We start from the raw sequence: 23,591 nt of genomic DNA on the forward strand, positions 1-23,591 counted from the left end.
ACACTTTCAACATAACATCATTCAGAAGTCTGCAAAGCAAATTATTTTGATGATTTTATGAAAGCTCATGTCGCTGGACTTCGTCATGTATTGTATTTAATCCCACCTGGTTGTTCCGAAAGGGAGGTTGCGTGTCTATGCTTTCCTGGTTCCTTTTCCTTTTGACCTTTTGGATTGACATTTACGTCGATACCACAACCAGTGCAGAACGAACTGTCATTTAAAGATTACCGAAAATTATACAACTTGCACAGAATAATTCATCTAAAAACTTAGATAATTTCTCAACATTGGAGGCAGTTTGTAATATTACATAAAAGTGATTGAATGTGAACTTCATAAACCTATTTACTGAACTTTCACATTGCTCCATGTATTTATAAGCGATAAATATTAACAAGACAATATCCGCGATCAGCAGGTGACGGACCGCTCAACATTCAATCAGCCGGTGGGCTCCTAATTTTCTTCCTCGGCCGTTGCCGCGGGAAGAGAGCACACCCTGTCTCCTGGACTTGTGTCAGTATTGTCATCGAAACATTTAAAATTTGAATCTAATGTAATTTCAGTGAGATATTTCATGGAATTTTATGGGCTTTGAAATATTTCAAAAATATTTTTCCTAAGTTTCAAAAACGACAGTGTTTCTCGTTTATTGATGGCTTGTTTTTCCGAGCATTTCGAAAATACCTCTCTTTCCGCCTTTGGTAGGCTGCCGACTCGGATCGTACTTCATCGGTAGCACGATCTTCTCTCGCTATTTGAAGACATTATCATGTTCAGTGTCCGATCGAAGTAATTCCGATCCTAAGAGCGCGCCATTATCTTCTGAATGATTCGAAACAAAGTTAATTGCAGCGGGGAAAATAACGAAAACGAAGGAGGAAAAATTAAGGAAAATGTTTATTTAAATTGAATGTCGGAGGAAAAGAAACAAGTCGCAAGTATGAAAATAATTGGTTCGGGTCTCGGCGAAAACCGTTATGTTAATTACTCAATTAAAACCATCGATGGCGAAAGCCGGAGATGTCTGTGTTTTTATTTATCTTGTTAAAATATCAGTTTTAATGAAACCGGGACTCATTTTTACAATCGCGCGGCTCCCGTCCTCCCCTCCCCCGCCCCCCGCGCCCCCTTTTTGACTCCGCGGCCCTCTCGAGGCCCCTGGAGGAGCGGCATTAAATCAGCCTCGAAAGGAGACTTTCCAGTTGGGTTCGATTCCGAATGTATTGAGAATTTAAAAGTCAAATCCTCGGTGAGACGAATGAATAGGCGCTACTTCCGCCGGGAAGCTGACTGCTCCCTTAATGGGCTCAACCCATCTTAAAGCGCTTATTATTTCCGGCTGAAGTTTTTATTGAAAACACTCGAGGATTCTTTTATTGCCGTGTTTTAATATTCCTCACTTTCCAATCGCCGCTTCTGACCGCGAGTCGTATTCCTCCATGTATTGTATTTCTCGCATCTTGTCTTTAATTTACTCAGGCCTTTAATGGTGGAGAAGTAATACGAAGGACCAAAATGAAAAACAACTTAATCAGCCAAAATACACATAATATAAGAACAACTTAATTTGGGGAAAAGGCTGCAAAAGAACAACAAAAGATGGACAAAACCCGGAACGTTTCAAAATAGTTACAATTTCATTTTCAACCGGCAAAAAATCGAAAATAAAAAGGAGCCGTCGATACGCTACTATTGCGAGACCGAGTCGACGCCTCCTTTTTATTTTTGATTTTATCCCGGTAGAAAATGAAATTGTAACTGTTTTGAAACGTTCCGGGTTTTGTCCATCTTTTGTTGTTTTTTTGCAGCCTTTTCTCCAACTTAAGTTGTTCTTTTATTACTAAGAACCGCTTTCTCTGATGTGGTAAAGGATATGCCATTTTTAAGGCTCCTTTTGTCAGGTTTGCTGTCGGAGCAGAAAAAACACTGCATTCACCTTTTATTCCTAGCTCGCCGTGTCCGTTATCACCATTGGGGGTAGCTCCATTTCCCAAAGAATATCTAACTCAGGCTTTGCAATGTCCCACGTATTCGACTGCAAACTTATACACAACATTATCCCATCAGAAATATACCAAAAAAATATTAATAGGAAATCATATTCTTACCAGCTCTGAGGCTAAGTGCCTCATCAAAGTAATCTACGCGTATTGTAATATCACCGTAATACACGTAAGGCTGCTTCTTTGTATTATTTACCTCGAAGGAGTGGAAATTGACACGTATTGGAAAGCTCTCTGTTGATTCACTTCTTTTGTGAGTTGTCATAAGACACATCCTGAAAGTATGTATTCCCTCCACGACATTCCGCCGTATCTTAGAGGTTTCCCCGCACGAAATTCCCCCGCTTATGTTTCCCCTCAAAGAAGTGATATAATTGTTCTCTGGGTTAATAATTACGTACTGAACTGAATAATGCATTCCGGCCTGCCCGGAGACATCTCATGTGAAATTTTCCACGGAAAATGCACCGTTTTATATTTCATGAGTTTTACCACTCACTTTTATTTTGTCGTCCTTTATTCGTCCGACGTCCTATTTCTTGGTATTCTTCAATCCAAAAATGGGTTTGGTTTTGACGGCACAAAACGAATCGGGTACGGGTATTTTCGTCAATATTTACCTGCCACTCAATTCGATAATCTTGTCGTTTGGATTGCTGACTTCGCTGTAGAATCAGCAGAAACTAGCTCAGTTAGGTTTGAACCTAAGAATACAACTAAACGTACTCTACGGAGCGATTTTGGCCTATCTTAGACGATTGAAGGCGCACCAGGACCTCAATTCCGTTACGTCAATATGCTCATTCAAGACGCGCTGTTTCTTATTTCGGGATCCTCTTTCTCCTGAGCGAATCCCTCAATTAGCAATGAATTGGACTTCTCCACCGCATGAAACGTTTTATAATAATAACCTTCCATTTGGTGGAACTTCTCCTTTTGCGAAATAAAGTCCTGCTTGGTTTTCATTTTCAAGGAAAATTCCGCGAGGATTTGGCCATGCGGGAAGTGGAACGGTAACCCGTGTGTGCGGACACCCATTAAGTATGGTGCAGCACCTCCAAGTATGATTGAGCCCAGCGGGTTGATCATTTAAATTGATAGACAAAGCTATAGACAAAGAAGAATAAGAGGAAATGGAGCAATCCTGCAGTTGGTGGTCTCAATGCACGAAAGAGGAAGGTATTAGAGTAACTAACGGCAACCAGCAAGAGACCCCACAGTTAGTCCATGACTTTCCCCCTTAGTCTGTAAGAACCATCCACTTCAACCAATGGGATCGCTCCATACATGTCTGCTTTGTCTATAGCCTTGTCTATCAATGTCAATAATCAGCCCGCAGGTAGATAAGGAAGAGGGATACCTCCTCAACGACGAGACAAGCTCCTCTGTATGTATTCCAGCTGGGCCGTTTGACCTCGATGCTTGGGAAAGCTCGATTCAAGGACCCGATTTTAGACTTTGAGAGGCGAAGAATTGGCAAGAGCGGACGCGGCGGGGGATAACGAGCCGGCGCTGAGCTAAATATCACAACAAAACGCATCCATAATTATTGGCTAAACAAAGACGATGGATTCTGGCGGTCGGAGCTGGCTCGGGACTTTCGATCGCAGTTCTTTTCACGCTTCTCTTCGCCGCCGCGTTTGCCCTCTCCCCGAATCACGCTCGATTTTGCCAGTTTTCCGACCTTACGCTCGATTTTGCCAGTTTCCGACCTTACTCCGACTCGAGGAGGAATTAACGGAGGCGAGTAAACGGTTCACGCTTTCGTTCGTGAGTGCTTGCTTCACGCAGGTGTTGATTTCCAGCTCAAACGATCAAGAAAAGAGTTTATTTTGAAACCATTTTTAGCACAATTTCGGACTTGGATTGGTGAATGCAACCGGCGGGTTGATTATTGTAATTGATTGACAAAGAAGACATAAGGAGAATGGAGTGATCCTATTGGTTAAAATGGGTGGTTCCTCTAGACTAAGTAAGAAAATGGTGGACTAACTCTAGGATCTCGTGGTTGCTGTTCGTTAGTCTATTATCGACCTCTTTTGTCCATCGCAACCACCCGGTTCCACCAACAGGATTCCTCCATCCTTTTGTCTTCTTTGTCATTAGTTTTGTCTATCAGTTTCAGTAATCGGCTCGCTGGTATGGTGGCACGGCAGGGCGGCCAGTACTGATAAGCACAGGGGATTTCGCTTAGGAACTTGGAGAGTTTTCTTTCCTCACCGAATACCACTAATTTCTAGAAATCCGGAACCCGAAACAACACTGGAATCTTAAGAATATTTTAGGATACATTAATTTTTAATCCATTCTTTATTTATTATTTTTTGTAATATTTCATTGAATGTCAAGTTCTGTACACCACGCAGTATTTTAAACATACATACATACATACATACATATCAAGCCGCTACCTCAGCGCACTAGAGCGCTCTGCGACTCCAAATCGCCATCGGAATCGATCCTCCCACAAGGGAGGAAAGGTCCAAAGGTTGGTGAGAGGGAGTGGAGGGGAGATCAGACGGTATTTTAAACACTTTCATTAAATTACATACAGTAAGGTCAGCCTCATGAGCTGACAAAATTCGATGTAACCTTTTTTCCTCGTTGGTATTCTGATTTTGAAAAGAATTTCCCACCACATTAATTTTTAATTCATTCATTTTCATTTTTATTTATTATTTTTTGTAATATTTCATTGAATGTCAAGTTCTGTACACTGGAAAACTGAAACACATTGGTCTAGAGCGACTTTCATTAAAATACATACAGATAAAGTACTCATCAATCAATGTAGCTTGAACAAAATTCGATGTAACCTTTTTTCTCGTTGGTATTCTGATTTAAAAAGAATCTCCGACCACATGAATTTTAATTCATTCATTTTTCTTTATTATTTTTTGCAATATTTCATTGAATGTCAAGTTCTGTACCTACACTGCAGTATTTTAAACGCACTTTCATTAAATTATATACAGTAAGGTCAGCCTCAACAATATTCGATGTAACCTTTTTTCCTCGTTGGCATTCTGATTTTGAAAAGAATTTCCCACCACAAAATCTTTTCGAAGTAGAAAGTCGGAAAATACGCCGAAGATTTTCCGGTGAAGCCGACAACGCTGGCCCCCGGTTATGGAGTCGAGGAGCCCGGACCCCGCGAGTCGCTTTGTCGGAATGTGTGAGCAAACAGCCGCCATTAATTAATTACACTTATTGTGAGTGTATAGTCGAAAACTTAGCATTTTCTTCGATCAGGATGCGCGGCGGGCGGGGGGTCGGGGCGTTGTTATTTCGCTCACTTTTTAGCGGACCCCATAATTCCCGGAACTGCTCGCGCTTCACGATTATTTCCAATTTCTATCCTCCCCCCCCCCCCCCCGCCATCCCTCCGCCGCTTCGGAACCCTTTAACCGCGAGCGCGAATAAACAAGCGAATATTTGCGAGCCGAATTTCGCCGTATCGCTCTCCGTTTCCGCCCCTGACCGGACGGACCCTCGCCTCCTCGCGACGACGAATTAATGCGGGCAAAGCGCTAGCTGCGAGGAAACAAAGGATAACGCGCTTCGCCCTCGAGCGCCTTTCCCCGCCAGGTAACGCCACCGCTCAATTTTTGTCGGGATGGATTATCCTGACGAGCATATAGTATCGAATAACGATAACCTTACCAGCGGGCTGATTATTGAAATTGATAGACAAAGCTATAGACAGAGAAGACATAAGGGGTATGGAGCGACCCTATCGGTTGAAATGTGTGGTTCTTATACACTGAAAAAAGAAGTAGCTTGGATCAAGCCTGATAATTCTTGAATTTGCCGCCAAGAATTTTCTTTATCATGCCTTAAGCTGACTTTTTCTTGATTCAATATAAATAATGCTTGGGTTAAGCAAAAAAGTAGCTTATATTAACCAGCAAAATTCTTGATTTAAGAAGAAATACTTCTTGGCGGCAAATTTAAGATTCTTTTTTTCCAGTGTAGACAAAGGTAGAAAATGATGGACTAACCGTCGGGTTTCTCGTGGGTTGCCGTTAGTTAGTCTATTACCTACTGTCTTTGTCCATTGCAACCACCAACTTCCACCAATAGGTTTCCTCCATATCCCTTTTGTCATCTTTGTCTGTAGCTTTGTCTATCAATTTCAATAATCGGCCTGCTGGTGGCGATATGCGGGCTGCAGGCTGATCGTTGAAATTGAATCGAGTTCGAAAACACACCAACTCGGAAAAAAAAATTGTTCAGGAAACACCTAAAACTGCGCAGCGGGCGAAGAAGTTAGTTTAAGAAAAACCTTTATGGTGCCAAAGGACAAGTTCTTAGAGACTTTGTAAAGCACCAAGTTGAAATCGATACACCATGTTTGACGACGGGGAATTAAGCGTTTAAAAATTTCCGAGTTGGTGTGTTTTCGTTCTCACCAACTTTCAGACACTGATTTTTCATAGTCTGCCCTGAAAAATTTATATGTATCGACCTGAATAATGCTTGAATATTTAAATAACTTGTCGGTACAAGGTATACTGAACCGAAAAAAGAAAACTCGCAAAATCGGATGGTCCAATCATACTGGAACCTAATCAAGGTAAACTTTCACAACGTTTAACAAATTTTGCATTTGATTCAACACGTTGATAAGTAGTACTTTGACAAGTGATAAGAGAGACACCACGCAATAGCCCGAATTCATAACGATGACAAGCAAGGAACACACTACCAATGGGTTCAATGGACTAAAAATCGAGTAAAGAAACACATCCAGGACGTTTAGGGCCAATTACATGCCCATTCCCAACAATAAGTATAACTAAAATTAAAAATCAAAGTAAGAAAATGAGCATGCAACTGACTTAGGTATGAAAGAGTAAGAACTTACACTGGATAAAAAACACTTTGGATCTAGAGTCCAGACTCCTAAAAACATCGACAAGAAAAAGTACTCTTGATTCAATCAGAATCTAGCTTAAATCAAGAACCAAGCCTCTTAATTTAAGCGGATTTCGTTTTGATTCAAGCAAAAATCCGATTGAATCGAGAGTATTTTTTTCTCGTCAATGTTTTCAAGAGTCTGGATTCTAGATCCAATGTGTTTTTTTTCCAGTGTAATACGGAAGCCACCCTACCTTAACAAGTGTAGGTGCTTTTCTCACCGCTCGTACCGTGAATGGCCCTTCTAGTTGCCTTTTTATCCTTCCCCCTCTTCGATACAGGATAAGTCTGCGTGTGATCAGTCAGCTTACACACCAGCAGGTCGATTGTTGAATCGTTATCGAATGACCTAGATCGATTATAAGCATTGCCAAGATAGGGACTTATCGATCGAATTCATTCGATAACTATTCAACAATCGATCCGCAGGACACTTCGAGTGGTTCCTCAGCGGTGATCACAAATGACGTCGTTGGAAATAGACATAATGCCAAGCCTATATCATGCACTTGATTCAAATGTAAGGTTTTTAAACAACTTTTTTTACGAAACTTTTAAAAACTCACCATTGATGCCTACAATTGCTTTTTCTGATATCTGCTTCTTGTGTAGATCTGGAGACTCCATGTTGAAATTACTCCAGAATGCATTGAAGTCTGCCTGTCCTAAGTCTGTTAAGCAAATATCAAAATCTTATTTAATTTTTGCCGTGAAAGGATCGGTAAGCCGATCTTAAGCGAACTTAAGTGGTAGTCGACCTTTAATCTTCCGCTCTGTTCTCACATGGCACCAAGCGTTTTTTTTTAAATTTTATGTGTAGAAATTTTTTGCAAAGTATTTGCTTCCGGTTGCAGCACTGTAAGCTGTTAAATGGATGTAAAGGAAAATACAGCGAATTACTATTATTATTATTATTTATCTTTTTTTGTTTCAGAGTAATGTTAATTGTACAACTATAGTAATTAAACTATGATCGAAAGTTACGAAATCATTGATTTTCCAAGGAGGGGGGGGGGGGCATCTCCCTGGAAATCTTTGTAAAACAAAAAGTCTTATTTTGATCTCTAAAATTGATTCTGAGAAAATTCGCGTTTAACACCGGGACAACCGAAAGCTAGCCTCAGCTGACTATGTGCAGGGTCAGATTAGCGCTCAGTTTTGGTGTGCCAATCATTTTGTGTTCCAAATACTCCAAGTCCTCATGACACCCGAAATTTCATTCCAGGGCCTCCTTAAATTCGTCTTTTAGACTTCAAAGACCATCTGGAGGATCTAGAAGTAAAGATTCGCCGGGGGGGGGGGGGGGTGCAAGAGCACCTCGGCCAATCTGGTCCTGCAGGCTGATCGTTGAAATTGATCGACAAAGGAATAGACAAAGGAGATAAACAGAAATGGTAGGGATCCCATTTGTGATGACAAATGAGGTAAATAGTAGACTAACCAACGGCAATCAACTAGACATCATTAGTTAGTCCATCGTTTTCTACCTTAGTCTATCTTTAAGAACCAACTTTTTCAACCTATAGGATCGTTAAATTTTCCCCATGCCTTCTTTGGCTACGGCTTTGTCTTTCAATTTCAACAATCAGCCTACCGCTGAAGTGTGCGGCCAATTTATGTATGAAGTTCACCCAATAGCACCTACTTTGCTGAACCGCCTGAGGATCGACAAATCTTCCCAATGCCTTCTTTGGCCACGGCTTTGTCTTTCAATTTCAACAATCAGCTGAGCGCACTGCTGAAGTGTACGGCCAATTGATGTATGAAGTACTTACTTTGCTGAACCGCCTGGGGTGCGGGTGGGTGGGGGAGCATGGCGGGGAGGCTGATGCCGTGCTGGAAGACGTACTGGCGTTGGGTCATCTGGAGCTGGTGGACGAGCTGCTGCTGCTGGAAGGCCATCTGCTGGAGCGCCTCGGCCGTGGCGCCGCCCTTGTGGTTGGTCATCCCGCGCGGCGAAGCCTCGAAGCAGCCGTTGCCGCCGCCGCAGCCGCCCTTCTTCCCGCTGTTGTTGTTGTTGTCGTCCTCGGCGGCGCAGCTCCCGTTGCTCGTCAACCCGTTGCGGGTGATGTTTATATTATTGGCCGCGCTTTGAGCCAGAGATTGCTGGATCAAGTTCAGCTGGAGTTGATCCTGGAGTTGCTGCATAGCCGGTCTGTGTCGTTAACATACTTCTCGCCGCAAGCTCGATTCCATGGTTACCTGAAACAGGACGGAAGGAGAATTAAACGCGTGCTCAGCGTTTAGTTAAAGTAGTGATAGAAATTTCAGGGTGTCTACAAGTCCGGAATTTCCGGAAAGTCCAAAAAAAGTGCTGCTTTTTTTAGGGCGGTCCGGAAGTACTGATAAAGTGCGGAAATTCCGCAAGAAGGTCCGGATTTTTTGTCACTTTTGACCTAATTTGAGCGAGAAGTTCAAGTTTTTGAAATTTTTCAAATTTCGTCAATCGGAGGTACTGAACAAGTACTGAATTTTTCTATTGAAGACGTACTGAATTTCTTGGGAATGTATACTGAAAAAGTACTGTTAAAGTACTGATTTCCGACTAGCCTGTTTTAGTAGACACCCTGATTTAATATTCCACGTCTTTGTCTACGCTACCTGTTACAGAACTCAGCAAAGTACGAGTCAAACAGTTCAGGCCCATTCTGCCGTGCTAAGGGAGAACGCGTATGAACATTCGAGAGTATCCAAATTTCCCTTGATAAAACATGAATTTTCGGTATTTGCGCACATTTTTCTTTGAAATCTTCAAATATTTTAGATTAAATTGCGTACAAAATAATCTGAAAATCTTGGAAAAAAATATTCACAATTTTTCCAGTAAATTCGGTTTTTATCGAAGGAAACTTGGCAACGTCTGAAGGCTCATGCGGCGTTCTTCCTTAGCATGGCAGCATTAGGGATCACCACGCGAGAGCTTTGGCATTCAGGCCGAGAAGGTATCATGGCTGGGACTTAAACTATTGGAAGAGTATCTTGGATTAAGAGTCCATACTAATAACAAATTTCGCAGGATATTCTATCGATACAACCGGACTTTAGCTTGAATCCAAAAGAAAATCCGCCTTAATTAGGGGGCTGGTCTTTAGTTTCAAGCAGAAGTCCTCGTGAATCAAGAGTATATGTTTTTCGTGTCGATTTTTTCAAAAGTCTGGACTCTGGGTCTGAGAAACTTTTTTCTCCATTATTGAGTCCAAATTCTTCTAATTCCCATTACCACGCCAATGTTGGGCCGATCTGAGACTTTCAGCTACACCCACTACCACTGCGACTTACTAAACCGGTTCACGGGAACTCAACTTTGTCCTTCTGGATTATTTTGGTTCCTAAAATAATTCTATGACTTGCCGATTTTTCTAGCCGTTTGTAAAATTTTCTCAAATAGAAATCTTAAATGAATTGAAAATACGGTAGTTAAAAAGAGCCATGTGGTTAAGAATGAAATCACAGTGTTTAAACTTTTCGGAAGAAATTAAAATGTGATTTAAAAGAGAATTATATGTTCTTTTGCGAAATCACTGTCTTATACCAGTGGTTTTTCAAAACAACGTGTCAATCGGAGAGGAACTTTTTGTGTGAATCGTAACTTAGTGCGCCAGTATTGATAAGATCCCAGAATCTTCGCAGCAAACCGTTTGTTACCGGACTTATCTGATGATTGGAGAGGTTCCGATGTGCGAATTGCAGGTTTGCAACCGGGAGGGGTAGCATACCGAGTTTAATTTTTCAAGCCGTAAGTAAAAAAAGATGGAAACAATAAAACGAATAAAATATTCATGAAGAGAGACGTTATAGAAATGTTATTTGTTTGCCGGCTCGAAGGGACCGGAAAAGGAAAGCACAAGGGTCGAAGTCTCCACCCCCCCCCCTCCGGCACTGCGCGCCCCTTTCGCGGTCTGCGCTCTCTTCAGGATCCTGGCGGATCAGTCAGCAAACTGAACGTCAGTCTGATGAAGGATTCCATCGCACTAAGCAAGAACAACGCAACAGGGTTCGAATATTGCCAAATCTCTCCCGACGAAATATCCTTCATCAAAAAAAAAGTTTTGAATGAAGTTATAAACGTGCACGCAGTGCACTGTATTAAATTGACAATTCGTAACGAAAGGAGTTATTCAAAAACTCACTCCCTTGCATAACTTCACTGGAAAAAAACACATTGGATCTAGAGTCCAGACTCTTGAAATCATTGACAAGAAAAAGAACTCTTGATTCAATCAGATTTAAGCTTAAATCAAAAGGAAATCCGCTCAAATTAAGAGGCTTGTTTCTTGATTTAAGCTTAAATCTGATTGAATCAAGAGTATTTTTTCTTATCGATGTTTTTAAGAATCTGGACTCTAGATCCGATGTGTTTTTTTTCCAGTGCACTGTATTAAATCGACAATTTGTAACGAAAGGAGTTATTCAAAAACTCACTCCCTTGCATAGCTTTTCAAATACAAACCCACTTGGATTTTGAATTCCGATTATCTTTTTCATATCAATCATAAATCATAATCAGTTAAATTCACATTTATTTACTTATTTTTTCGCCCGATGTAAGTATATTTGACCTACATCAGGCGAAAAAGAAAGTAAAGAAGTGTTGCAAAGCAACCCGATCAAGAAAGTTAAAACAAAGATAGTTGAATTCAATTGAAAAATTGAATGCAGACTATCAACTGTAGTTGTGAAAATTATTTTTTTCATAAAATGTTATTAAATGTTCTGGTCTTCGAATTTGAATCGCAAATATTATTCTGTGACAAAGTCGAAGGTTAGTTCTCCGGAAAAATACCGTTGCATCCGTGTGTGCAAAACCTCAAAAAATCGAGTATCATCGAGGATTATTGCATTTTCAGAAATCTGAGAATTTCCGGGGGAATTGCTTTCAAGACAGTGACTTTCTACTGGTTTCGCTCGAGCGACTTCATAGTGTCTGCATTCGGTGTTGTGTGATACGGCATTACGGCAGAACGCAATCATCAGGGAATATAAATCGCAATAAAATGGGATGTATCTTTTGCTTCACAGCAGTTATCGATTAAATCGATAAAATTAAAAGGTATAATAATGCCCTGATCGATCAGGAGCCGCATACCGTGGGATCAGAGCTCCCCACATAGTGGTATACAACAGCCAGTTTGCGTACGGTAGTGCGCCTTCATTTTCCCCTGATACTGTGCAATACTTCTGCGGCGGAATAGTTGCTCGAAGCGCCTTAGACAGCATATCCTTTGACTTGGTGGCAGGTCACAGTTTGTCGTTTCCCGGACGCACGGACGGAGCTCCATTCCAGGATTGTTAATTTGGCTCAAACAATTCAATATTTAACAAGTATATACCCGTGCAATTTTTATCGAAAATATTGTTGGTTTTTGCATCAAATCAGAAAAATAATCTGTGAAACTTTCAGTTAGAAATTTCTTAAATTCAACCGGTAAATATCCAATCTACCAAGTAAAATTTGGCAACATTGCAATGTAGTTACGTTCTTTCCTGACGTGAATGACGAATTGCCGCCGGTCAAATTCTTCGTATCATCAAGAATATCCCTCTCTTATTGTCTGTGTGACGGCAAAAGCTTTTCTTTGATCGATCGAAATTTTCCGCGACAGATTCGCCTCTCCTGACTTCAACACGAAAGAATCCGGCAACATCTGAATTACCATACGCCGTTCCATCTTGTAACGGCAGGGATCCACCTAAGCAACCCCGTATATCCCTTTCTTATCGTCTGTGTGACGGTAAAAGCTTTTCTTTGATCGGTCGAAATTCACCGCGACAGATTCTCCTCTCCAGACTTCAACACTAAAAAATCCGGCAACATCTGAATCACCATACGCCGTTTCATCTCGCAACGGCAGGGATCCACCTAAGCAACCCCTTCCCCTACCCACCCTCCCCCACGGCCGGGTCCGGGGCCGCAGTCCTTCCCTGCGTTCGATGGTAATGTAGAACAATTCAATTAAAAATTAAGGATTTCATTTAATTCTATTCGTCGCGGTTGTTTGAACAACAGCGCTCGAGGAACAAACATTTCAACGATGTTAATATACTATTTTTGCAGTCCGACTCCGCCTTGTGTGTTGTTTACTCTGGCCCGCGCTCGCCGCTGCGCCGCGCAGTGGATCGAGTCAGTAGGAGAGGTCGGACAAAATTCGGAAACTTTAAAAGTTCAAGACTCCATTTTAACTAAACTTTGAGGTTTTAGAGGTGGTTCAATTCGCTTTTCTCGTGAAATTTCCTTCCAGCAGCACCCCTTGAAAGTTAAAATGTGACGAAATAAACGTCAAAATTTGCAGTTTTAGTCAAAAATGTCATGTCCGACCTCTCTGATTGACTCGACCCACAGTGCGCCGCGCCAAGGCAAGGCACTGTCGAATTTATTTCCAACTTAGCGAGGCCCTGCACTCTCCCTTGTTTCTCTTTTATTCTTCCCCCACCCCGCCCGGTCCCACCGCGGGCGAACAACCACTCCGGACGTGCATGCATTTCTTTGTTGACTAAACGGTGTTTTTATGATTCGCGAGCTCGCCGGATTTACGGCGCGTAACGCTGAAGCCTTAAGAGAGAACCACGTAACTCCGGTGGGAAGTGTATGTAGATACGTCGTTTTTGCGCAGGACGGCGGGACGTCCGCACGACGTTCCACGCTCGCTTCGCTCCATCTCATCCTTTCGTCCGTCCGTCGGTATTGCGGTCTCCTCCGGAGGAATTCGCGCTGGGTCTCTCGGTCGCTGCCAACATGGTAGATTCGCACGGTTTTATTATACGGGGTGATCCAAAAAGCAAGGGTATGCCAGACTGCGGGAGCGTGTTCTATGGTTCAGAGAAAGGCTTTTTCTTGTAAGGCATTTTTTTTGTTACTGAATTTACCTGTGTTTCCCGATCACTTGGCCTCAGAATTTAGGTCTTGGTAGGCGATAGCTATTTCGATGGTACGATCATCATCACGCCATGATCAGTGTGGATTCGTAATTTCTTAAAAATCTGCCGAGGTGGGCACCTTGAAAGGCTCTGGTCCAGCTGTTTAATTTAAAGTTGAAAATCTTTTTATCGGGATGCGTTTTATGCATTCGGTAAATTCAACAAATAAAATGCATCTCTAAATAGAATTTCAACTTTAAATTAAATCATTTTTGCCTATAGCGCTTTTAAAGGAGGCTCATCCTAAGTTTTGGCTGCGGCAATTCCTCGCATGCACCGTAATGGACCTATCGCTAACTTCAGCTGGAGCAAATAGGAGAGCTGTCTCCTAAAGAAAATGGCTCCAAAATTAAAAGCGTATCGGAATAGTCCGGAACACATTCCTTACTTCACAGTCTGCGTAAGAAATATGCGTTTTTTTTAAGCGTCTCGCTTCAAAAGTGTTGCTGCAGCATAGGTAAACGTCTCGCAAGAGAAGTTGTTCCATCCAACCCTTGCGCAGTAGGATGCTACGCAATATTCACCTTTGCTGCACTCCCGCGCGCATATCGTGAGGAAGCATCACGGTCTTTCTAGACGCTAGGAAAATATTAACACTAAAACGCCGGCTTCTAAATTCCCGTCTTTCCACATGTGTTTCGGCGGGCTGGCGTGGGCCATGTTCAATATTGCGTAGCATCCTAGTGCGGACTGAGCAAGGAAAAATAGATTTGTTGCACCAAAAAGGTACACCCAACTGTATACACTATTTTAGGGTAGACTCGGTCGAAAACCGCGTTAGGCACATAAAAAAAGTCTGAAATTCACTCCTCAGTGCGCAATCTACGCAATTTTTAACACGCTTTTGAAATTTCCCACTTCTGCGGGCAGTTTGTTTCAGTCACCGCCGGCCAAGTTTGCATAGGCAGAGGAGTAAGAAATAACTACCCACAGCAAACACGATTAACTAATTTTTTATAGTGTATGATTTCATTGGTTTTCAGCCGTCTGTTTCCTTTTTCTCTCTGTATTTTGCCAAAACAAAACTGTAAATCAATTGAAAATTTTCGCAAGTATAGTTACAAACCTGACTGCCAGCCACCGAGAAGAACTGTCCGCAAACGAGGTAAATTTGAAAACACGTCTTCACAGAAAGAAATAGATATTGCTGACGACCAAACCTTCTGTTCACAGGGTTCCTGCAGTTTCTTTGTTACACTTACAGAATTTTTCTGTTGTAAGAACAGAACTTCGGTCGTGGGAACAGATTACGGTCGTAGGAACAGAGTACTCTGTCTCTGATACTGAGTACTCAGTACAAAGCAGTACTCATTATCAGAGACAGAGTACTCTGTTCCCACGACCGAAGTTCTGTTCTCACAACAGAAAAATTCTGTAAGTGTAACAAAGAAACTGCAATTTTAGAATGTGCCCAGCGTGATATTTGAGCAACTTTGTTCTCGTGAAGTGTAAAGTGTTCTTAGTCGGCTTTATGTTTTCCTTGCAACAGAATTATTCCTTATCGCAAAATGCCGATCAGACGACGTGAAAGTGAGGAAGTAACGAAGAAGTAGACAAAAATCAACCGTAGCATTGAGAAAGAGTTTGAATTGATTAATGAGCGGTAATATTTCATTTGCGTAAGCCTTTTCACAACAATTATCCCCTCTCGGCTTCTTTCAAATTTCCTCCCTTCTTCTTCACTCTTCTATCTATTTGCCCTCCGTCGCGTCGGTGCGAAAAAAGTTTCATCTGTGAATAAAAATCCGAATTCTATGTTTATGCTAAATTGAACTCATTATAATAATGACTTTTGATTGGACACAATAACAATCGATGACTGGCGGGGGACGCTGTAAGTAATTGATTTCGTTATCTCTTTTCTCGAATCTTGTATTTCACGTCTCAAAAGACGAACGATTTGACGGCAATAATTAGTTGTCCACAGTTAGCAACTTGCAAGTGTCATGATTTATTTCCAAGCGGTATTTTCCCGGGGTGCTCTCTTCTCGAACTCCCTCATTTTCCTCGTAATAGTTTCATCCGTATATCTTCTATCTGCTCTCAGAGTTGTCATGCCCATAGCGTGTTTTTGAATTCCTTTCTAGCTTTAGAATCAATAGGTTTTTTAAGGTCAAGAGAAATGGAGCTGAGAGTTTTCTTCAAAATTGAATTTGAAGTGATTTTACGCCACGCTTAAATGCACACTTTCAGCGTATTATCAATGTCAAACGTAGGTCAAGTGGCCCCGTATTTAAATGCATTGTTTTTGAAAGTTTTTCAAGTGTTGCCTGTGTTTTTAAATGTAATAAATCAAATGATGATGTGGTTCGGGAGAGGAAAAAAAATGATAAATAAAAACTCACGTAGCCCTTGAAGCTATACTACAACAATTTAGTAAGACGAACAGAACCAACACGACATGAAAATAGAGAAACTGAATGGACGCGCGTTAATGACGGCGCAGAGATACAACTATTCGTACGTGATGGATGTCCGTGTTGCCGCTGCGAAATTGAAGGCGCGCTGGCGCGAGGCGTGAACTCGCAATGCACCGTTCTATGCTGCTAATGACGCGTCGCTCAGATTCGGCAGAAGAGTTATTAAACGAGACCGGAACAAGTCTCTCCCATTTTCGGCCATGTTGAGTATTAACATTGGAATTTATATTTTTTTTCTTTCTTTCTTTTTCAATTTGATGCCTGATTCTTTTTCTCAGGATGCGTTCGTAAACCTACGAGGCCTGTTAGATTAGAAACCGGATTTTGGTCATAACTAGCCTACCTTGCGTTCAAATTAGGTTTTCTTGGACTTTCCTGATAGCAGGAACTACGAGTAAGATCAATTTCACAGATTTTGTTTATTTTGATCAGTGTTTATTCTGTATCATCTTGAATACGAGTAAGTCAGGTGCGTTCTGCGATTTTCATCATGCGATCACTGATAGAGCAAAGATTTATCATCATTAAATTTTGTTTTAAACTCGGTATACCTTGTATCGAAACTTTAGGTATGCTAAGTTTAGTTTACCAAGATAATTGTATGAGTTGTTCTTACTGTTTTGAGTGGGTTAAACGATTCAAAACTGGTCAGGAGTTCGTCGAAGATGAGGAGCATGGGAATCGACCATCAACGGCAACTAACATTTGTCACGTGGAAGAAAAGCTAGCAAAAGTGCTCGAAAATGGTTGTTTTGAGCTTGCTGAACAGTGTAATATCTCTGAAGGCTCTGTACATAAAATCTTGATAGAATATTTAGACACGCATCGAGTTTCAGGTACACTTGCCCCTTGATTGTTGTCCGTTGAACAAAAATCCAACCAAATGTCAATTTCCCTATAGCTGCTTGAACGACCGAACAGTGGTCCTACATTTTTGGATAGGATAATCTTTGGTGACAAAACTTGAGTGTACGGCGAAGACACGGAGACGAAACTCCAATCATCCTTGTGGATTGAAAAATGTAGTGCAAGACCGAAAAAGAGAGAAGTTAGGTCAAACATAAAAATCGCAGAACACCCACGAGGTTGCCTTACTTCAAGCCATAAATCAACGAAGTTAATTAAGATTTTTTAAATTTGTGAACGTAGCGTTCTTAAGTATATTTTCATCTATCAGAAAAGTCGAAGAGAACCTAATACGGATGCACGGTAGGCTAGTTATGACCAAAATCCGGTTTCTAATCTAACAGACCTCGTATATGTAAATCTCGTATGTGTCAGCACCCTAACTTCTCAAGAAGGACATTCCTTACTTGTATATGTTACATCCCTGTTAATTTTTTCATAATTTCAGATGTATCTTTTTAATTCCTTGTAGTTTCCGACAGTGGACTTCGGGCTCTAAGGGTCTATTTCAGAACGATCGAATTGCCCCTTTTCAGTCGATCGTTTCCCTTACCTTGTGAATACCGCGCAATATCTCGCTCGGCTATTTGCGTGTAAACTGCAAACGCGCGTTTACATTGCTGAACGTGGTAAAGAAGAAAAAAAAAGAAATAAAAACTTGAGATTGAAGCAAGCGGACTCCGCGTTTATTTTCCTTCCCCACCCTCGAGCTCTCGAGTCCATTTTCCAGCCGAAAGCCGTTGGCGTAGCCTTGAGTCAGCAGTCTACCGCAAAGAAAACATGTTCTGGCCGGGCAAGTTCCCGCCCGGGAAACAGCTTTTTATTATTTTTAATAGGTGTTGTTTTCTCAAAGTTTTGGGAAACGTGCAAGGCAACTTAAAAAGCAGTAATTTCGCCCCCGCCCGCCCGCCGCCGCGCCGCGCGGGCCCGAACAAAACAAACAAAATAAAAACAACATTAAAAGAAAAACAATTATTTCTCCGTGTTTACTTTGTCGTGTCTAATACAATTTGAGGTCGGTCGGCGGTTGTGAATATCGGCGCGGAAGGAAAAAATAAATACGGATAAATAAATATCCAAGATAACGCCGCGCCGCGCCGGCCAGGATAGTGCGCGCTAGGAGCATTGTCAAGTGAAGCTCATGGTAATTGCTCCCCTTTCAGAAAATGAACATAACAATAACACTGTCACAATACAGTATTACTACCGTGTTTGTCGTTTTCGTCTGCTTTTAATTTCGTGTCCACTGTTTACTATGTGCAGACTAACGTCCTTCTTAACAAGGCGGCTGTTGCCGCTTCTTGCGCCGCACAGTGGATCTAGTCCATGGGATAGGTCGGACATGAATTTTTCAACTTAAACTGTTAAATTTCGATGTTTCCCTCTTGAAATTTGAAAGTTGGAGGGATACTCCCTCTAGCAAACACGAGGAAACCAATGGTCCCGTTTTTAAGACCTCCACTTTTTGGAATAATGGAGTCATGAACTTTACGGTTTTAAACTTTTGTCTGACTACTCTCAATTGTGCGCCGCCTGGTTTTTGGTTACGGGAATTTCCCGCATCCGGGTAACATTCTTCAACGGAATAATCGCGTTTCTTCAAATTAAGGTTTGATTACTTTCCAATTTTTTGGACATTAATCGTAGGATCATGTTGCAATTATATCTCTGAGAATCTTCGTCGATACAATCGCGATTTTATTGCTAATTTCTGTGATGAAATAGCAATTTGTTTATCCGATCATATTGCACCAAATCGGCGTTGACAAAATCGCAGTACATTCTCCGATCAATTCGGAACTTATCACAATTAACGACTTCTTTCATGTTGCAATTATACCTCTAAGAATCTTCGTCGATAAAATCTCGATTTTATTGCTAATTCATGTGATGAAATAGCACTTTTTTTCCGATAATATTTCGCCAAATCGGCGTTGACAAAATCGCAGTACATGCTCCGATTTATTCGGAACTTATCACAATTTACTGCTTCTTAGGAGTTGAGTTTCATTTGCTTCTTATAAAAGAGAAGAATGATCTACAGTCGAGATTTTAACCATAAATGTTATCGAATATTTTTAATTTACAAACTTAAGAAGCTTGTTTGATGTTTTCTATAGTTTATCACTTCCCAATGCGAAACTTTTCCACGTATGAATCATTTATGTTCACTGCCTAGGCAAACGCAACTTGCCTCAGAAATGAACCTGTTTCGCCTGGGAAAAAATTGAATGGGGCCAGGGGACCCAAGCAATTATGAGCCACATGACAATGTACGATTCGGACTGCATTTTGCATTCGGGACTCAGTTTAGGAACAACGTGAGTACCATTACTTCTGCTGTCCCATTAATTTTTTTACGAATGAATCCGAAATATTAGTTCCCAAGTGAAAACTGAGGTCCAATTGAAGTTCTTTGCTACTATATTTGTCTCTTCACTGCGGATCTCTTGTCTTGACGACATCTAATTTTTCGTCTCTGGTCGCATTTCATCCACCGTGATAATGTAATACAGCGCGTGTGGTGGCGTGTGGCGGTGGGTTAAACGTCGATACTGCAAGAATATATTATACGAGTTATTTTGAGCAGACTTTTTTCTTTAAAGTGCCTCCTGTTCAGTGTTCCCAGGCGTACGGATATTTCCGCGCCGCGCGGACATTCCCTATACCCGCGCGGACAGCGTACGGACAAAAACCTTATGGGAAAATTTTTCCCTATCTTATTTTGTCCGTACGCTCGCCCGGCCCTGTCCGTGCGTCTGTTTATCCGCTTTTCTTTGCAATATTTATTACTTTTGCGTAAGTTATTGATACAATGATGTTTAGTATGAAAGCCGGGTATCGTTTGGGAACAAATTAGATACTTTTTGCATTAATTATATTGTATTCTTATCAAAATTCAGTCATTTCATTTATGTCCGTGCGCCCGCCCGGCCCAGTCCGTGCATCTGTTAATCCGCTTTTCTTTGCAATATTTATTACTTTTGCGTAAGTTATTGATACAATGATGTTTAGTATGAAAGCCGGGTATCGTTTGGGAACAAATTAGATACTTTTTGCATTAATTATATTGTATTCTTATCAAAATTCAGTCATTTCATTTATGTCCGTGCGCCCGCCCGGCCCAGTCCGTGCATCTGTTAATCCGCTTTTCTTTGCAATATTTATTACTTTTGCGTAAGTTATTGATACAATTATGTTTAGTATGAAAGCCGGGTATCGTTCGGGAACAAATTAGATACTTTTTGCATTAATTATATTGTATTCTTATCAAAATTCAGTCATTTCATTTATGTCCGTGCGCCCTCAACAAAACAACAAAACAGCCGGAGCCGGAACCGGAAACGGAAACGGAATTCACGGAACACGGACGGAGCACGGAGCGGCACGGATATACACGAGCCCATCCGGAGAGCGTACGGACATTTTAAGATAGGAGCACCTGGGAACACTGCTCCTGTTGCAGCTACCCTCATCCCCCCTAATTCTCAAAAATTCCAATTTCCCCAAAATTAGGGGTGGGGGGGGGAGGGTAATCATTGCAGAATCTTCATACAGGATTAAAAACAAAGGTTCTTTCCCGTTAAGGAGAGTATTTTGGCCCTAACTTTGGTCGAAAATTGAAACAGCTTAGAATAATGCCATGTATGGTCAAATCGACATTTAATCATCTACCTTGTGGAATAATCACTCATTTTCGATCCTAAATTAGATTTTTTATGTATGAGCGCAAGCAGGGAATACCACTTTCATATTCGAATATGTTAATCTTTAGTACACCCATTACAACATATTTAAAAGAAAAAGTGGTAGTCGCTTGCGCTCATACATAAACAATCTGATTTAGGACGGAAAATGGGAAATTATTTGAGAAAACTGCAAAACTTCACTACTCTGCGCTGGTGAATGAGGCAAAAACCTTTCAAAAACACCTCAAATGAGGACAAGTTCTCACCGGGTAGATAGTTAAGAGTCGATTTGACCATACATAACATTATTCTAAGCTGTTTCAATTTTCGACCAAAGTTAGGGCCAAAATATACCCTCATTAATGGCTCATCGAACACGCTGCTGCAGTATGCTCGTTTAACTTGAGGGCCTACGATGTGTTATTAATTAATGGGCTCGAGACCATAAGTGAAGGTCAGTCGGGAGATTCTCAAAGGAGTCGGCGGCTTTAATTGTTTGTCCAACGAAGCACGGAACGCCCGCCGCTTGTCCCGAGGTAAAACGTGGAGGACGTTAGCTTGCAGAAAAAGTTGGGCGAATAAAGCACTTACCGCGCATTTTTAAAGCGATTCCCCGTAATTTATATCGCCCGCCATCAACCTTAAGTACATCATAAAAATATATTAAAGTTTACTTTAAAATCGCTTGCTCCTCCGCATCTTAAAAATAGCCTCGTCAAGAAGTTTTCTGCTTCTATTTATTTATTTTAATATTTGACACCGAGAATTACTCATGACTTATTATTTTTTTTAAACATTAACATTTTAATGGGCTTCGAAAGTAATAAAAAGGCATCGGGCGGCGGGGGAGGGGCGCGGAGGGACGAAGTGCGGGGCGCGAAAGGCCAGCGTAATAGGTTAATGTATGATATATTTACGGTGTATACTTCAACTATGTTGCTTGTTTTCGTGTATTTTTTGCCCCCACGTTCCGCTGCACCGTTGCTGCCCCGGCAAGGAACCGGTGAGATTTTCCTTGGCGTTTTATTTGGAAAGTTGCTAGCCGAAGAGGGTAGTTAGAGCTATATTTACATATTTCCGCCATAACTCGCCCGCTGTAGTTCATAGCGAGATGTACCTCGCTACAAATAGCTCATTGAACTCTGATATCGTCCATTAAGATGCATGAGCCAAACGGTAATGTAAATATTTGTTAAACATAACTACAGGCGCGCGAACACGGGCCGCATATAGAATGTATGTTTAAGTTTTATGTGAATAAATGATATTAACAAATTGTTGGGAGCGCATTCTTTCGCCCTGCTCCCGACTCGGGCGTATTTAAATAATTTATCGGGAATCAAGGATCTGTTCCCGCTCGATGGGCGCGCGTCCCTCCCCGGCGCCCGATCCACCCGGGCCAACGAAACACGAATCGGCGATATTTTCTAATTTTAAATCCTGCAAAACCACCATTATCGCCTCGGCACACGGTGTAACGACTTGCTCGAGTCTAGTTTACAACATTCTTATGACCTTTTCACCGAGTTTTCCTCTCCTCCTCGGATGCGCATGGACCCTCTCCCATCGCTCTCGACAGCTCTTTCGCCGGGATGGATGGATTTGTTGTCCGCATCCCCCTTTTCCCCTACCGATAATCCCTCACTGGAAAAAAAAAAAAAAAAAAAAAAAAACACATTGGATCTAGAGTCCAGACTCTTGAAAACATTGACAAGAAAAAATACTCATGATTCAATCGGATTTTTGCTTGAATCAAAACGAAATCCGCTCAAATTAAGAGGCTTGGTTCTTGATTTAAGCTAGATTCTGATTGAATCAAGGGTACTTCTTCTTGTCGATGTTTTTAAGAATCTGGACTCTAGATCCAATGTGTTTTTTTTCCAGTGCTGGGCTAAATGATCGAGGCTATCCTCGGTTTTAACCAAGTTTCAAGCATAGAAATTACAGCTGAAGTTTCTGGTTTCCTGATCTGATTACTCATTCACGGCTAAAACCCGTCAGTCTTGGTGAGGAGTGCTTGGGGTTCAGGTTCAGGTGCCACATTGGAACTCATCAATTCACTCTTCTTATTGACTGATAATTTCTATGGTTATAAGGAATTTTTCACACCGACAATTTTTTCCTTGGGCCTCCAATTTTTTTGTTTATGCTGACAGCTTTTTTCCATGGAGGTCGGCCCATCATTTGATCAAAAACTAACGTCGAACCCTCTTGCTGAATAGATTTTTACGAGTCGGGAACGAAGGGAATACTGCGATGGTCTTATATGCGCATCAAACCGTTAGACGCGCCAGCAGATCAAGACAGAAGATTTATAGTTTACGACGAATAAGGAACGTCAATTTTTTAATTTTAGAAACAAAATATTTGCGCTTTTACTTTCTCCTATATAGTTATGTGCTTCCATGGATGCAACAGAAATAGTGCGGTTTCTTGTTGCAAAATTTAGTCCGACTAATCCACTAATACGTTGATTGCATTTTTGAAGTGGGAACCAAAGACCATTCCAATGTCGCTAAGATTTTGCAATTTCTTGCCAATATCAATATGAACTGATCATCTAAACAAGCTTTATCTTTCCAATCAACCATAAATTCAATACGAAAATAACCTGTGTAAATTTCTTTTTTTGCGCGATTTCAGTAATTTTATTGCCAAGAATATAAGTTGTACAATCCTTCGTGGAATACTCTCGGTTCCTTTTTCCGAATTGCAACCTAAGTAATCACAAT

The 23,591-nt window shown here is 41.3% G+C and overlaps 1 protein-coding gene across 3 annotated transcripts in view; it reads right to left on the reverse strand.

Moving 5' to 3' along the window:
* Positions 1-23,591, reverse strand: part of FoxP (forkhead box transcription factor P) — a 116,863-nt gene that overhangs the window by 69,108 nt on the left and 24,164 nt on the right. For all 3 annotated transcript variants that reach the window (XM_072301272.1, XM_019060004.2, XM_019060005.2), the window contains exons 2-3: positions 8,705-9,131; positions 7,496-7,600 (exon numbers count right to left, since the gene is read on the reverse strand). In XM_072301272.1, the coding sequence (XP_072157373.1) occupies positions 7,496-7,600; positions 8,705-9,077 (478 nt within the window). In that variant the 5' untranslated portion in view covers positions 9,078-9,131. The remainder of the gene's footprint in view (positions 1-7,495; positions 7,601-8,704; positions 9,132-23,591) is intronic.

The sequence above is a fragment of the Bemisia tabaci genome, chromosome 6, assembly GCF_918797505.1.
Source record: "Bemisia tabaci chromosome 6, PGI_BMITA_v3".
In the NCBI taxonomy this organism is placed as follows: Eukaryota; Metazoa; Arthropoda; class Insecta; order Hemiptera; family Aleyrodidae; genus Bemisia; species Bemisia tabaci.